General features: G+C 38.7%; 1 protein-coding gene across 2 annotated transcripts in view; it reads left to right on the top strand.

Annotated features, from left to right (window-relative positions):
- RAB2A (RAB2A, member RAS oncogene family) overlaps nucleotides 1-18,107 on the top strand; it is a gene marked incomplete at its 5' end in the record, with an annotated part of 44,823 nt that overhangs the window by 3,199 nt on the left and 23,517 nt on the right. Inside the window, 2 exons of one of the 2 annotated variants that reach the window (XM_082014654.1) lie at nucleotides 8,048-8,119; nucleotides 11,733-11,800. In XM_082014654.1, the coding sequence (XP_081870780.1) occupies nucleotides 8,048-8,119; nucleotides 11,733-11,800 (140 nt within the window). The remainder of the gene's footprint in view (nucleotides 1-8,047; nucleotides 8,120-11,732; nucleotides 11,801-18,107) is intronic. The other variant, XM_082014655.1, reaches the window with a different exon arrangement.

The following is an 18,107-nucleotide window of genomic DNA, read 5'->3' as shown; positions in this document are numbered from 1 at the left end:
TACGATAGTGAAATCTTCTTTTCTGCTTAAGTGTTTTCATTACCAGCAGTGTTCCACATGGGAATAAACTCAGAATGATACATGAGATGTCTGTGAAGACTAGAGATGGATTTTTTTCCCCAAAAAATAGTTAATACACGTTAAACAAGATTTTCTTACATTAGAGTACGTTTACTGGATTCCACCAGGGAATGCTACTGAACTTTAGTATACCTGAAATACCAGTTTTGCAATGGTCAGATTTCTTGCCACCAAAATAACTTGTCACTTGTATCCCATCTAAATGTCTCTTTATGATTAGTGTTGCTGCATCTTTCATGAGCAGGTCTGTCTTCAGCTTTTGCTAAATGTGTTAGTTCAGCAACTTTCAGAGCTTCTTGCATAATGAACTCTCACTTGTCTTTCAATTTCAGCAGATAGTTGCTGGTTATAAACCAACAATATCTCAAAAGTTATTCTTATTTGGGGAAGATGATGAGAGAAAGTATAATTGGTTGGTGATGTCATTATTCTCTAATGTAAGCTGTCTAGTCAACAATTTCACTTCCTAGGAGATTCTCAAATGTTGAAATTAAGCAATTGAATTGGCTTTATTTTTCAGTCCTCCTTGTGAAATGTTTCTAGTGTCAGTGCACTTTGTTCTGGAACAGCAGCTGTTACTAGCTAGCAATGTGCATGACCAGAGCCTCTTGCCCTTATTTTCTATGAATATGTAACAATACTGCTCAGTTAAACAGGTTTTCATCCCAATAGAGCTGGTGTTAACGCCCCATGATCGTTTAAGGACTTGTTCATACTGAAAATCAGAGTACTGACCTGCGCTACTTGTATCTTGCTTTGAGACCCTTTTGGTGATACTTTGATCACTAAAAGAGCTGATATTAGATGTTGCATATCTTCTTAGCCTCTTAGAAGAAGTTAACTAGAAATAACAAACTGTAAGTAGATGCCCATACAAATGGTTTCAGGAGTAACCATTTCACAGTAACAAATGTTACTGTGAGCCCTTGTACTAACTGTAACCTTTAATAAAAAATAAAAAATAAAAAATCAACCTCTCCCCACAACCTTTACTAAAACCATTTTATTATGACTGACTGACAGTTTTCTAAGTTTTTTGTGATCATCCAGGACACAGAGGTTTTTCTAGAGTCTCATGCAGTTTAATTTTGTTTGGAAATAATTTATTTATTTTTAAAACCTACAGACTTAGCAATTGAGCAGTGCCATACTAAATGAAATGTGATCACAGAATCACAGACTCATTAAGGTTGGAAAAGACCTTTAAGATCATCAAGCACTAAACCAACACCACAATGCCCAATAAACCATGTCCTGAAGTGCCACGTCCACATGTTTTTTGAATACTTCCAGCGATGGTGACTCCACTACCTCCCCAGGCAGCCTGTTCCAATGTTTGACCACTCTCTCAGTAAAGAAATTTTTCCTAATCTCTAGTCTAAACCTCTCCTGGCGCAACTTGAGGCCATTTGCTGTCGTTCTATCAGTACTTACTTGAGAGAGGAGACCAACACCCACCTTGCCACAACCCCCTTTCAGGTAGCTGTAGAGATCGATAAAGCTGAACAACTCCTTTCAGTTTGCAGGTCTGCACTAATTGTTAGGTAGAAAGGAAAACTTACATCATTGGCTTCAGATGTGCTGTTGTAAGTAACTTACAGCAGTGTTTAGTTGTTGAAGTATTGAAGCTGAATAATCTTCAAAATTGTTAAGAGCCATTTTTATGACATTACTTTTCCCAAACTTAGGTAGCCATCATGATGGATTTTGGAGGTGGTTTTTCTTCCTTTCTTGTCCATGCTATAATTGGTATGTGAAGTCCCTTTGCTCTATAACTGGCAGCTTGGAATTTTGTAGTTTGTCCTTCCTGTTAATTTAAATAAAATTTTCCCATTTGATGACAGAGTTGTGACTAACAGATAATTGACAGAAAAGAGATTAAGAAAAATCTTTGCATTAGGTTAATGGCTCATGCTTAGGCCTGTGAAAGGGCAATATTGCACTTTGCTGAATTGCATAAAGATGCTGTCAATGAAAAGGAAGGGGAGTGGGAATGAGCTGCAGCCTGTGATAAGGAAAGGGCTTATGAAACATATGTAAGCTGTGCAGACTACTGGACAGAACTAGAAGTAGCTCACGAGCCTGGTTAGACATGTGTACCTTGTGACATTTGTACTATTTAATTATCTGGTTTAAATCTGAGTTGGTCTTAAAATCTGTGTTACTTGAGACTGGTCCATTGCTTGAGACCATCCTTAGCATATTTAAAGATTTATTTTTGTTTTCTAAAGGGAGGTAAGAGAAGCAGGAAGCTTGTTTCAGCTCAGCTGATATTGGGGCTTCCAAGCTGATGTAGTTGACTACATGTGAAAGAAGGAGGTCTGGCTGCCCTTACCTTGTGGTGACTTCAATAGTCTACCATGAGCTGAATCAACCCACTAATGCAATGGAAAACTACCTAGTTTCTGGGTTAACTTTTTACTTGGTGGCTGAATCAGATGAGTTGGTTTGGAGTACTTTCAAGGGAGGAAACTGGAGCTAGGAGTATCAGTGAGAGCAAGATATTAAACGGAGAGTAGGTCTTCATCTCTGTGGGTGGTGAGCTGATGGGTCCTGTGTCTTGTGAACCAATAACAAGAAAAATATAGTTCTGTGAGATGACTGAATTAAGCCAATGTTTGTCTACTGCCAAAATGGGTGGACCTAGTTACCACTCCCTGTCTCAGCTATGAACTTCTGCTTCTTAGCTATCAGCATCAGTGCTTGTCTGATCCTTCAGAGAGCCAGTTCAGATCACAAAAATGATTTAAAAACCAAAACCAAACAAGTAGCAAGAACAGTCAGAAAAGTGTAAGAGCCATTTTGAGTAAGGAGGTGGAACTGTGTGGGAAGGAGTAAGTCTACCCATCAGAGGCAGCTAGCAGATTAACTAAAGATACTTGTCTTCAGGATTCAGTTCTGATACCCAGGTTGGAATGACTACTGCTGCAGTTCTTTTCCTCTGTCACCTTTCTTCGGCTATAGTGGTGCTTATGTGAACAAATAAGGAAATTATCTTGGCCCCCTCTCCCTTTTTTGAGGCATTTTTCGTTTTGAACTAGACCAGCTTTCTAAGACACTCAGAGATCAGTGGAAGGAGTAGGACTGCATCAGTTGGTTAGCTTATTTTAAATTGTTGTGGATCCTTCTGGCTGTAATCTGACAGTAGATGAGTTTTGTCTAGTGCTAAGAAAAGCCTGGAGGTTTTCCTCATGTTGACAGTAGTGCGCCTCTGATGTTGCAGCTGACAGCTGAACTTTCCTTGCCCTATTTGCAGGGAGTCACAGGAGCTGGAAGGGGAGAAGGAAGCAAGTCAGCTTTCTTAGCAAAAGCCATTTAACTGGCTTAGCTGTATCATCACCTGTGCTATGGTTCCAGAGCTGCTTTTTTAATTGCCATGAGTGCAGCCTGCTACTGAAAAGAGCAACCCTTCTCTGTGCTATGTATTTTGTAGTCCTTGTCTCAGGCACATACTGGTGGTTTGGGTGATTGTAGTTTTATGCTGGATTCATTTCTTGGTTTAGCTCACTGCATGACCTTATCGGTGAGAAGGGAGAGGTTAGCTTTACCTCTTAGCTGTTCTGGCCTGCTGAGCAGTGAAATGAACACTAGTGTTGATAGAAGGAAAGGAGGTGTTAGGGTGTGGCTGGGCCAAGGTGGACAATAGCAAAGGTCTGGCAACGCTTTCGCTAGGGAAAATGACTGCAGATAAAGAGGAAGCTGTTAAGGAGCGCAGAGGAATTTGGAGAACCAACTCTGTTTGCAATTCAGAACCAGAGGGTAAAACTACTGTAGCACAAGTTCCACATCCCATCACTGTTTGGGTACTTAAGAAGTGATGAAGGAATCCTAGAACAGGCACTTGCAAAGAAGCAAGCTGCTCCCCTCTGAGCACGTAATCCATTGTTTTAATTTGTTCCTAAGCAAGAGCTTTTGCTTACTGTGTTTGGTGAAGTGTATCCATGCTCTGCTCATTTCTTGTTTTAAGATATGAAAACTTTTTCTCTGGGGTTGCTTTATCTGAAGCTATATTAAAGTAATTGTAGCAGTAAAATGGTGAGTGAGTTAATAAATAACTGAATCTGTCCCTTTTGTGTTCTACAACTGACTATCATAAGACATGCTCAACTATTTTTCCAGAGTGTCTGCCTCATTTCAGGTATAAGATTTACAGTGCTGCGTGAATGACATACCTGGTAAAAAGCCACTTTGCTCTTGCAGTTAACCAGCATAGTTTAAGCCATTTGTATGCCACAAAATTAGCTGCCATGCAACTGTTAGGTGATGTGTGCAGCATCTGTTTACGTCACAAGGTGGTAAACTGCTCGGGAGTTCATATACAACTCCTGTTCCTGATACAGGTTCCTGGCTGTGGAGCTGTATTGGGTAGCACAGTCTGCTCAGGCTCTGGAAGTGAATGGTCCATGAGCTAGTCTCATAAGAGCCTTCCTGTTACAGACTTGCAATGTCTTAAAACTATAACATTAAAACCAAATATTACTATTAAATGTTAGCAATAAAATATTTGTAATTACTATCTAAAATGGATTATAACCCAAACTTAAGAGGCAGTACAGCTTTGCATCTGTTTCAGTCAACAACAGTACAAAGCTTAGGGACTTCCAGATTTTTTTTTTTTTTTTCCCCCTGGAAAGTTCTGAAGTAGCAAGAAGGGCATTACACTTGTTATTTCTTCTGTTTCTATGTATGGACCCATCAATCTGCAGTCTGCTCCTAAAGGGCTTGCTACTTAGAAGTAACTAGAGGTGCAGTCATCTTCTGCCAGTTGAGATAGGGCTTGCATCAAAGGAGCTGTGCTTGTTTGTCATCTTTGCTGTGCTGGTGCTACTGTTTGTATATTCTCCTGAACCACCAAAGCTGGTCACCAGCCTTGCAAGAAGAAGAAAAAGAAGAAGTCTTGTTCAACATCTTTATAGATGATCTGGATGAGGGGATCGAGTGCTCCCTCAGTAAGTTTGCAGATGACACCAAGTTGGGTGGGAGTGTTGATCTGCTGGAGGTTAGGAGGGCTCTGCAGAGGGATCTGGACAGGCTGGATTGATGGGCAGAGGTCAACTGTATGAGGTTTAATAAGGCCAAGTGCAGGGTCTTTCACTTCGGTCACAACAACCCCATGCAACGCCACAGGTTTGGGGAAGAGTGGCTGGACAGCTGCCTGGCAGAAAGGGACCTGGGGGTGCCGGAACATGAGCCGGCAGTGTGCCCAGGTGGCCAAGAAGGCCAACAGCGTCCTGGCCTGTATCAGGAATAGTGTGGCCAGCAGGAGTAGGGAAGTGATTGTGCCCCTGTACTCAGCACTGGTGAGGCCGCACCTTGAATCCTGTGTTCAGTTTTGGGCCCTTCACTACAAGAAGGACGTTGAGGTGCTGGAGTGTGTCCAGAGAAGGGCAACAAAGCTGGTGAGGGGTCTGGAGCACAGATCTTATGAGGAGTGGCTGAGGGAACTGGGGTTGGTTAGTCTGGAGAAGAGGAGGCTGAGGGGAGACCTTATCGCTCTCTACAACTACCTGAAAGGGGGTTGTGGTGACGAGGGTGTTGGTCTCTTCCCCCAGCTAACTAGTGATACGATGAGAAGAAATGGCCTCAAGTTGCGCCAGGGGAGGTTTAGATTGGATATTAGGAAAAATTTCATCACTGAGAGGATGGTCCAGCGTTGGAACAGGCTGCCCAAGGAGGTGGTGGAGTCACCATCTCTGGAAATGTTCAAAAAACGTGTGGATGTGGCACTTCAGGACATGGTTTAGGGGACTTGGTGGTGCTGGATTAATGGTTGGACTTGATGATCTTGAAGGTCCTTTCCAACCTTAGTGATTCTGTGAAATATCAGATTGCCACTTGAGAACTAGTGCTGGCACACCTAATAGAGTGTCGCTCTGATTAGATTTTTAAATATTTTTCTAATGTTTGTAAGATTTGTGCAGGAATATTGGATAGTTTTGAGATTCTGGTTTATCTAGTGGTACTACAATCAATTTGTCAAGTTAATGGCAAACGCTATTCTATGTTCTATTTCTGGTGTGGTTTATAGGTTGGCTTTTTTAAGTGGGATGATGATTTTGTACTGTGATGGGACAGCCATATTTCATTGGTGATATGAAAGTTATCTGTATATGTAAACAGTGTTCTGTGAGTAGAAGAATTATTAAGGAACCTTAAAATATTAGAAATTTGTGTTCTCTGTCCCTACAGCTCCAGTATTCTGCCTGTCCTTCCTCCTGTTTCTCCCCATTCCTCATCCACTTATGTCCACCAATTTTGTTGGACAAAATCTATACCTGCTTCCAAGCTGCTTGTGTTCTGACAGCTTGCTATCATAAGCCAGAGACATCTATTAAGGCCAATGATGTAAACTTTGCCTTAGGCTGTAGTTCCGTGCCACTCTAAGCTATTGACCTTCTGGCTGCTGCATTTCTCTTCCCTCATTTGAACTAACTGTGGTGCTTGTCTGACCCTGCAATAAGCGGTTTCTGTTTGCTTTGTCACTCTTCTTGTCAGGTTAGCGTGCTGATCCAGCAGACAACTGAAATGTCTTAGATGAGTTCTGAAACAATACAGAGAGAGGGGCACAAACACACTGTGGGGAAGAGGGAAGGGATAGCAGCACCAACAACTGACTTAGGCTGCTGGAATATTGCTGCTTTGCTTGGGATATTAATCTCAGTGTGTCATCAATTTGTCACAACTCATTTTGTGACAAAACTAAATGCAAGTCTCCTATTTGTTAGATTAGGTTGAAACTGGCCACTGGTCTTAGCTTTTAAGATGAAAATAACAGGTGGGTGGTGATTACAATTGTTTAGGCTTTGTTTCCTCAAGAAACCATACTAAAAAACTTTCCTTCTACTACTGAATTCAGCAAAGATCAATATCACCATATGCAACCTCTGGTATGCATACCTTGTGTCTTGCATTATGATTCTTTTCCTTATCCCTTTGTTTGCTGTCTTTTATTACCAGATATGTCATTTCTGATCAGCTGTTGCTGTCCTTTAGTATGTGGCTAAAATAGCCTTTTCGTGCTGGACAGATAAAGCAAAGTACAGCAGGAACTTGGATGCTACAGTATTGTATGTTACGTGATAATAGTTCAGAGTTTAAATGTATGTAAACCAAGTGTATGACTGTCAAGTTTTAAAAGGCTGAAAATACAAAATTTGACTGAGCAGAACAGGAGAAATGACCCCTCCAAGTAAAAGAAAAAGGAAAATAAACCGTAAAAAGTATTACCTTTACAAATCTGGGTAGTTTGAGTACTCCTGTCAATTGTATTAACTTTTACTTTTCTGTGCTTTAACTTACAGAAGAAATTGCCCATTTGGTGGCTAGTGTCCATGTAATGTGAAGTAGTTAACCTGTTTGGGTTGGAAATCAGGGTATCTGAGGGCGACAATGTTTGCATTGTCTGGCTGGCTGTAATGTCAACTCAGCTGTTACCAGCTAGTTCTGCTTGGACTATTTTTTTGGTCTATTGGGAGCCAGTGGGCAGTAGCACGTAATGGTTGTGAGCAGCCATATATGTTCTGCTGTTACCTCAGCTGATAAATTAGGAGATGGGTAGGAGTGAGGTGCTACTGAGGATCTATTTAGTTTGAAAGAAAGTTGAAAGTACTGAGAGGGAAGCAGATGTAGAGTTGTGAGGAGTAGCAAGACCTGTAGTTACTGTGGAGAGAGCATGTGAAATGATACTTTGAAGGTCTGTTAGGAAACTTTTTTTCTGCTTAACTTTAAAGGCAGAACTATTTTTTCAAAATAAGAATGAAATGACTGCTTTGACTTTAACGTTTCTGGAACTTTAAAAGCTGTTATGTTATGAAAAAGTTGCATACACTTTTGAAGTAGATGAAGTCTAGTATCTCATGTTCTAATAACAAATTTTAAACAATATATACCATTCACTTCAATTTCTGTTGGTTCTTAACAGATTTTTCTGAATTTGCTTAGAACTTCTTTCTTTTTTCTCTTCTAGGTGTTGGGAAATCATGTTTATTGTTACAGTTTACAGACAAGCGGTTTCAACCAGTCCACGATCTCACTATTGGTAGGTCTCTTTTGTCCTCCACAATGCTAATGGTTAAGCAGTTGAGGTACCTTAGCGTGCATTATGAGCTTGTGCTGCGGTAGTGTAGGATTTTTGCTGTATCAAGGTAGCAGTGAATCTTTAGCTGATGAGTATTTGTTAGCTAACAAAGCCAAGTGGAGGCCTTTTTCTTTCTTATTGGGAAGGTACAATCTGAAACAATTAAATTCATAACTGTAATATCTCAAACTGGGCATGGAAGAAGAACTGTTCAAGCTTGAAATGCACTGATGGTGATGCAAATGGCAGTTTTTTCACTAGGGAACAGAATATTAGCCTAGCCACAGGACCTTGAAGACAAGTTACAGATAAGCTAAAGCAAAATTAACCTTAAAGGTGAATAATTATATTTATGATTTGGGAAGACTAACTTCTAGATAAATATGGGTTGAAATGTGAAGGTGTTCACTGTTTGGAAGGGACTGAGGTTTTTCCTCCCGACTCCTGAACTGGATGTTGACCATTTGTGTTAAGTATGATTTGATATTGATACTAGGGGAAATGAGTGCACGTTGACAGGATGCATTGCCTCTGGTCTAACTACAGTAAATGATACAAGCTTTTATTTATCTTTTCACACAAAATATGAGGAATAGTGTGTGAATGAATTCTTCTGTGGGCAGACTTAGGCTTCAGAGAGTTTTACTGTTAAGCATAACAGATGCTAGCCTCTGATAAGGTTGCAGAACCTTTTAACTTCTTGATGTTATTTCAAGGAGCCTATCAGCTGTAATCATGCTTGCACAAAATGTGTCCCTAGTCTCTATTTTTAGTTTGTGCCCTAGAATAGGTAGGCTTCCTGTGTTTGGGAGTACTGAAATAGATGCTTGAAATGTAAACAAATAATCTTCATGTAACAGAATGTATTGGGTGGTTTGGTTATGGCTTCCCTTTCTCTCTTGACAGTCCTCCCACACATTGTGTGTGGCTGTCTAATATAATTAAAATTCTTAGGCTAACATCAGTTTTCAAACATTTCTGAGGTCTTGGCAGCAGATAGGCTGGCCGAATAAAGAGCTTGAGTTCTCTTAGGGAGTCAGGAGTTATTGTAATCTTTTCTTCTTTAGGCCTGCCAAATATATGACACCTTATATATCACCTGTGCCTCTGGCAGCCCTGTCACATCAGCAAGCTGTGGAAAACAGCTTCACCTCAGCAGGGTGATTGCAGTGCCAGTTCTTTGCCTGGCATATAGCTAGCTGAAATCTGGGAGCAGGGTTGAGGAGATGAACCTGGATAGCAATATAATGAGGGATATAGGAACGGAGCATGGGAAACTGCTTGGAAAGGGGAAGAAGGAGCGTGGGCTGGTAGCAGCCTCCTTTCACTTAACTGACAGGCCGTGTGTGTGTTTTGGCCAGGAGACTGTTTCTCCCAAGTACCCAAACGGATTTAGAAAGAGAGAGATAAATAGTCATAGGAGTGCCGTGCAGGGCGAGGTGGGTTGAGTTGATGTTACTAGCTGACAATGTTAAAACTCCTGAGAACCCGTAGATTGAATAAAAAGTCTTGTGTTACATAGCCTAACTTTTTTCAATATAATACAATTATTTTAGCCTATGGGAATGCAGGTTCTATTCCTGCTGTGTGCAACTTGAGAGGAGAAGGGAAACTGAAATTAGACAAGTGGAAAAAAGATATTTCATCTAGAGTTGTGCAAAATTCAACGCCAAATTTTAGTATAGCTAGCCTAAAATATTATTTCTAAGATCTAAGAAATTTGGTGAGAAACTTTAATTAAAATGAGGTGGTGATGGGGGGAAGACAGAATACTTAGAAGCACGTATTTTTCTGTCTTTGAGCTACATCCGGAATTGTGCATAATTGTAACAGTGTACTCTAAAAGAATGTACCATGCAACAACTGTGTCCATTTATTTTTCATTTGGGAATTGAAGTGTCTGTTATCAAAAGAAGTGAAGGAGGGAGGGAGAAGCTGCATGATGCAGTTGGGGGGGAAACCTCAGAAACAAAAAAAACACCCAAACCTCCCCCTTCCCCCCAATCCAAACCCAACAACAACAAAAAAACAAACACACACACAAACACAACTGGAAAACAAACCCCACAACATTTGTAGGTAGGTATGGATGACAGAAACCACTGTAAACATTGTATTTGGTTTGCTCACTGCCCTTAGGACATGCCCTTACTGTAAACCTGAGCAGCTTGTATTCCATCTTTTAGAGAACAAACTTACCATCAAACTGGGTATGTTGTTTCAAATTCAGAATTTTCTCTCGGCAGAGATTTTGATGGAACAGGATAAATATCCTTTTAACTTTTCCGTGGAGTTGTGTGTAGAAACTAAACATTTAGGATAATTGCTGGATTTAAATCAGCAGCTCTATTGTGAGATTCAGTAATACCTGCAGTGTTAATGCTTCTAGTAGTCCAAGGACCTTCCCCTGGCTTTGCAATCAACTTCAGACAGAGCACTATCGTTCACCTACTTCCTCCTTTCTGCCCATCCCCCTCCATTCTTTCAATTTGTTTTCACACAGTTACTGCAAGAATTTGGATGCTGAAGAGAGCCCACGGCTTTTATTTGGCTTTGATATCTTGAGCGGGGAGTGGGGGGAGGATGCAAGTGGTTCCTCCCTGCCCACTTCTCCGAAAGTCATTCTACAGAAAGCAATGCTGCCCCCCGACAAAGATTCTAAACAAGCTTTTGAAGTTATATTTCGAATACTTGAGATCAGGGCTGCTTAACTGGAAGAGTTCTGTCCAAATTTAGACAGTGACCAATTTTAGACAAAACTTAAGCTACCAAATCTTTTTTTTTTCCTGAAACAATGGATATATAAAGCATAGATTAATGGAAACTTGATAGCCTTTAAATATGTCTGCTATCTCTAGGCATTTGTCAGATCTTAACTACTGTAGTAATAGCCTCAATTTATTCTTAATTTACTGTTAATGATCTTAAAATTGCTTTAAAAGATGGTACAAAAGGCTGAATTTTTCCACTGACTAAATTCCTTTTGTTTATTTGAAACACTTTTTTTTTTCCTCAGTTACTAAATTTGATCTTTAACTAGCTATAATTTTGGAAGCACTTTTTTCATAAAGGCAGATGAGTTTTAATTAATACAGTAATAAGATTTATCTTGTTGAAGGTGACATTTGTATGCTCACTTAATATAATATTTTATTGATAAAGAATTGTGGGTTTAATTTCTTCTAAACTGGCTTCAGCAATGTATCATTGGTAGACTGTTAAAATAACTGTGACTCTTCAATTTCCTGTTTGCATTCAAACGGACATGTTTTCCTCTCTCTAATCTAGAGCTGGTAAATCGTTTTGAAAACTTTGTAGGAAATACCTCCTTGAGACTTGCTCTAATTAATGCATTTTTTTAAAAGCATTTGGAAAGTAACCATTTTCTTCCTTCTGGAAAACTTTCCAGCTCTTTCAAGCAGCTGGAAAATTAACTAAAAGCTGATTGTGAAAGAGGTTATTTCCTACAAATACAATGTTGAGTTAACTTAAACGTACATTCTTGCTTTCATAGTACTTGAAATTCTTCTTTCTGATAAATGCTAATTATGTAATCTTTTGTAAAATTATTCAGGTGTAGAATTTGGGGCTCGAATGATAACTATTGATGGAAAACAGATAAAGCTTCAGATATGGGATACGGTAAGTAATAAATGATAGAAATAATTTAAACATACGGTTCCAGTATTTGTGCTGCCTCACGTTTTTGTGAAAGTTTTCTGTGTTATTAAGAACTTACATTTCTCTAAATAGTCTTTCTCCATGCATTCGTGCAAGGTCTGGTTAATAAAACATCCTGTTGGGAAATTGTGATGCCTCTACTAGCTTTAATTAAGAATTCTATGGAAATGCAAACATTTCCTCTAAAGTAGAAGAAAAGATACGGCTCACTGTTTTCATAGAAACAGACTTAAGAACTCAAGTCCGCTATAGCCATTATGATAGTATATACTTCAGCCAATCAAGAAGGGACTGGTAAAAGCATAAAGTCTTGAAAACCCTACCAAAACCAAACTTTGAGTTTTGAGGGGGTCAGGCTGAGAACGTACATTAGCGAAGTCAGTTGTTTCCTTCTTGTCAGTCACTTCACCATAGAGCAGTCAGCCTCAATGTCTACACTTGTTGAGATGCAATGGCTTAAGATGCTCATACTGATAGCTATGTTTTTCAAATGTGCTTAGCTGTTCCTGTAAGGCAGGGTTGTCTGTTTCCTTTTCAAAAAGCATTTTAGGATACCTTTAGAAACTGGAAAGGTACATGAGCCATAGCCTGACGTATGTGCTTCTTTTGGTATAGCAAATCAATGAATAGAGATACATTCATATATGCATGCCTACATATGTGCATGTGTATATAAAAATGTAAACAAACACAATATTTTAGCTAATGTCGTAGGTAAGATCTGAAGTACCTTACTTATTTTACAAGTTCATCACGTGAAATGGTATCTAATGCCTGTGCCTTCTTAGAAGTTCTCCAGAAGAATATGGTTAGATGGCGCTTACTTCAGGCTTTTTCTTCCCTGGACACTTTTACTATTATAACTGTGGATTGCTGACTACCAAGGTGGCTGATCATTTTAAAGTTCAATAGACAAGCAAAGTAGCTTCAGAAGCAAACTTTTAGTATATAGTGTGACTACATGAGAACATATTTACATTGGTCCTTGTTTCCTAAAATTGGGACAGATGCTTTGTAGACAAAATTACTAAGTTTACTACCAGTGCAGCCACTGTCTTTCATTGGCTTTCTAACTGATTTTGTTAATGTGCTATTATCTGCTCCTTGGATACAAGTGAACTTCAATTATTTTTTAGTAGGTTGTGTTTCTCTTGATGCTTGTGACTCAGTAGCTCTTTGCGGTCTGTTTAGCTTCTCGAATGCATGCAGAGTGTCAAATAGCTAAAACTTCAATGGAATTGCTTATAATTATAACTTAAAGTCTTTCTGAGCAGGGATTTTATTGTGCTAGCCTCTTGAGTATATTATACCTAAATTAAAAATATTCACTGAAATCTTTCATACACTGAATAGATTGTGTGCTTGTGTTGTAGTCATTCATTGCTTACAACTTACAAATTATTGACTTAGTGTTATCGTCTGTAGTTAAAATTCTAACTGTATACAATCTGATTTTTAAAACATAGGATATTTCTATTCTAATCCAGTCTTGGGTTGTAAGCACATCTAAATTCTACTGTCTCAGTCCTTACCTTGGGTGCAAAGGTGTTAAAGGAATAGGAAGATAAGAAATATTATGAGGTAATTCTCAAGGGATACTTTACTTATGAGTGTGAAGGTACACAGATGTCTATAATGACCAAAATTACCATGTCTGTATTGTTGAGTGTTTCCTGAATTTCTTTTTCTGTTAGCAAAAACTGATAGCTGTTACTGATGCTATCTCCATATTTATTAAGCTGTAACAATACCTGTTTGATATGAGATAGTTTGTTTTACACCTGTGGCTAAGGAAACACATGAAGCATTTATGTTTTCAGTTTGTGCTTACTGAGTCACAGAACCAGCACTTCTCTGATTTAGTGCTAGCCTTACATAACTGCTTTTAATCCATCATTGCACAGGAAGATTCTTGAGCAGAGACATAGAAAGTGGAGAACTGGATAAAATTTGTTTTGACTGCTTAACAATGAATAAGGACTTGCTTTCTTAAAAGAATCGAACTCTTTAATTCAGATTTTTCTGGTGAGATATTTCCATGCAACAGTGCTCAGTTTGTGTTGTCTTCAGCAGATCACTACCGCTCCAAGGAAAGGTATATCTCAATAATGGGTATATATGGAAGCTGCAGCATACTTCACTGCGGGAGTATATAATAATTTCTGGGGGCAGCTGAAGCTAACACTTGCTGCATGTCTGTGAGATCCATTTGTGTGCTTTGTTGTGTGCTCTTTGCTCTTGTATCGTAACTCAAGAACATTTGACTTTCATTAGTATCTTAGTTTGGATCAGGAGTGTGTTACAGAAATTAGCTCTGCTTACTGTAGTCTGGTTTTCATGTGGGAGTATGCAAACTGAATTCGCTTCGGATGAGACCAAGCTGGAAGATGTGTTCAAGGAATGCACATAAGTCCATTAGAAATTGTAGTCCAATATTTGGTCCTGTGAGCTGGTAGTCTAGTAAAAATAGCCTGATGCAAAACCACAGAAAATACACCTCACCCCACCACCCCAAAAAAACCTAACCCAACAACAAAAACCCAAAACCCACATTCCATCAAGTATTCAGTGTGGCCCTTGCAGTGTTAGGTGTTGCAGTTTCTGCTGTACTGCTGATCATATGTCTACATAAGCAAATAGTATGTCCTGTTGTTCTCTCCCAGCTGCAGGCTGCTCCTGATCTCCCTGCTGCTGGGCTCTGCAAGCTGGCTGCTATGTGTGCTGTGACACACCCAGGTTTTTAGGTCTGCAGGTCCTTGGGTTTCACTCTTCCTTTCTGATGCATTTAGGTCAATCAAGGGGAGTGCAGGTATTAGACCAAATTGTTCATTTGTCTTGTCTATCTTTAGTGGCTAGATTATCTCCTTTCCTATGTCTTTAATCTTAGTAATGGCTTTCAATAGATAGATTGAGAAATATTTTTGTCAAAACTGGTTAGTTGGTAATTGCCTACTATGAGAAGTTAAATTACTCTTTTGTGGAAGTGTGGTATTTGAGCTAGTGTTAGTTGCAAAACTAACTTTTAGGGAACTAGAACTTCCACTAGAAGTTGTCTACAGAAGCTGGTAAGGATCAAAATGACTGTTCTGGGAGCTGTTAAGCTTAGTAAGTTTAAACAAGCTGTGTAGATGAGGTTGGCTGTCTTGTGGCAGTGTAACACTGACAACTATTAAAATTGCTTCTCCTCAGAAAAACTTCATTGTTGTAGAGAGATACTGGGCTTGTTACCAGGCTGAGTCAGTAGCCTTCATTTTGTTGTTGAGGGGGATGTTCTGTGTTGCATTGGCTGTTACTGGCAAGTCATTGTTGATGAGCAAAAATAAGCAGTAGTTGAAAGAGGGAGTTTAAGTTCTCTCACATGCTGCAGGGGGAGAGATCAGTGATGATACTAAGTGATGATACGAAATACTTAAGTTCCCTAAATTAAATTCATACAAATGAGAATTTTTCCTGTGTATTTAAATACAAAAACTTTTACTATCTATTTCTGCTTCATTTAATTGAAATCTGTGATTAAAAGTTTATTTTTATTCGTTATTATGTTTCTACAAGACCTTAGTCCTGCATAGACTAAGACTAGGCTTGCTCAGACTAAGGGTAAATATCTAAAATCATCTTTTCTTTTCTATACGCTAATTTCAAATAATTTCTTGGTTTCCATGCAAGTGAGCTTTCTAATTAAATTGACAATGTTTTCTAGTAGTTGAGAGCTTGCACAGAAAAGTGTGTTTGTGCAAGACGGAAGGTATAATTGTTGAAGACATGTCTCTTTTTCCCTAAAACCACAGTTTGAGTGTGACTTGTATATCCAGAATATCTGAAAGTGGATGGACTAATCCTCCTTGGAAATTCAGTTCTTTTTCATGTATTTGCAAATGCTTTGGATCTAGTGGAACCAAATAAAGTTGCCTTAATTTGTTAAATGAATATTCATTTTGTCTTAGCGATATTGACAGTTGCTAGGATGTAGCACTCACCCCTGAGAGTTCTTTACTAATTGTCTACTTCATATTTTCTACTTGCTTTGGTAATCAAGAGCCTATTTTTATGCTTAAGGGCAGTTGGTGAATTCTTCTATGGTATTTTTACTAATTTGACTCTTTAACCATTGTACCAGCAAGAATGTGGCTACATCTTGCAGGTCAAGTTACGATGACTCAGTGCTCATGGCCCTCTGTTTTACTGCTGTGAAGTAACATCAAGAACTTGCAGAGGATTTTGGTGCCTGAAACTAGTTTGATCATCAGTTCACAGACTGTGTTTGCCGCTGTGTGGGAGCGAGCATTAACTTACTTCTGGATTCATGAATTGGGGGGAAATTTGTCCATTTAGTAGTTACTCCTATTGCAGTTTGTATAATATGACCATCATCTGAACTTTGGTGCCAGTAGCTAAGTTACTCACATCCATGATGGCACGTTAGGAAGCTAACGTAACTTGATACACCTTCTAGCTTAGTATTCACAAACCTTTGTCTGTCATGTGCTTAAATGTATTTGGTTATTGAAATATTATATTATTAGTATTTTATTTACTGACTGGTTATAGATTTATTGTCAGTTTATCTGTGGCTTTCTACAAAATAAAGCAAGCTTTTGCTTAGGATGAGGCCTTAGATGGAAGGAGGGCAAACCACTTCCTTTTGCCCATAGTAGAACTCCCACTTCAGTGAGGGTAGCTACCTAAAACCTAAAGGTTTCAAATATGATTTATTTCAGGTTATAAATAGAAGGGTACTTCTAATAATGAAGGGCTAAAGCTTTCTGTTTCTGTGATGTGTTGGGAATTGGTTTGGATGTCTAAATGGCATGCACTCAACAACATCAGAAGGAAAGGCATGTACAAGTGATCTGTATTTAGACATATGTATGGTTTCACCCTTGGGGATCTTCAGTCCTCTTGAAATTTCAGTTCTTATTAGGATGCTGACAGTGTTGTTCTGAGCAACATGTAACTTCGCTGAATCCTCCACATAAATTCTGACACTTTCTTAAATTGTTACAGATTCTTCTTTATAAGCGTTTTCTGTTCTTGTTGGGGAACATCTTTGCTGGAAAGCAGCAGGGATTTTTTTTTTTTTAATTTATATACTGCTTTTGTGCCTATTCTTTGTACTACATGCTAGTAAATCACCTTAAAATTCTTTTTATTCTGGAATAGAGATGTGATTGCAAGAAAGGTTAATGCATTTGTATAAACAAATTGCCATGTGACTAAAAGACTGTTAGTTTATTTATAACTTTCAAAACTATATTCAAAGGTATGTATTGCTCCTATCTCTTTCGGGAACATTTTGTTCCAGGGATCAACTTTGTGGAGTAGTTCCCAACTGGCAGTTGTCATAGGTAGTGTGACACTTGTGTGAGCTGATTATTTCTAAGATATCTTTTTAGTTTTCTATACAGCTTATGAAAGTGTAAACAAGTTTAAATGAGTATTACTTCCCAATGTGAATGAGGTATTCTGTTACCTGGTTTGAACATACCACACGTGTATGCTCCTTTTAAAAGTGAAGGAGTCTAGAGCTACAAGCTGTGATGCATTATAGTTTTTCATTTTTCGTGTAAATGTATACTATAAAGTTTCCTCCTAATAAAACTATTGGTCAACTTAGATGTTGAAAGCCTGATGGGATGTACTCAGATAACTTTGTCCTTGAAGAAACTTTCCAAATTCTTCAGCATTGAGAATAAGAGAATTCAGTAAAATTAATGGACTCTTATAGGGAGATTTGCTGTTGTTGATCTTATTTCATTGTCTAACTACTTTATTGTACTGCATCGTGGCTCTTCTTTTTTTTTTTTTTCCCCTCCATATTTTATAGATTCAAAAATACTGGGCTTGCAAGGAACCCTTTTTGATAGCAACGAATTGGCTGTACATTTTGCAACTGACACCTACATGACTACACCACGCACTTGGATATGACACTGAGATTTCCTATAAGAATAGTAGCACTTAAGAGTCTTTTCTCAAGTATGCCACAGCTACTGTGTCAGTAGTAACACAGTTACATAGTTTAAATGTTTCTGAAAACTTCAGTGTGGTCCTTAAATTTGTGTGTCTTAGTGACCTAAGGTGATTGATAGTGCTTCATGTTCTGCTTACATCATTATTTTGAAACTGTGTTTTGGTCTCTATACTGAGATATGTTTAGAGGATGGGATATATATCTGAGCAGTTCTAGAGTTCAAGCAGGGATGAAGATTTTTGTACTACTTTGAAGACTTGTAACTCCTAGAACTATGATTATATGAGTGGCTCAAAG

The sequence above is a fragment of the Phaethon aethereus genome (genome assembly GCF_964289735.1).
Source record: "Phaethon aethereus genome assembly, chromosome: 2".
Classification (NCBI taxonomy): domain Eukaryota; kingdom Metazoa; phylum Chordata; class Aves; order Phaethontiformes; family Phaethontidae; genus Phaethon; species Phaethon aethereus.
This window is presented reverse-complemented; position numbering and strand designations above follow the sequence as displayed.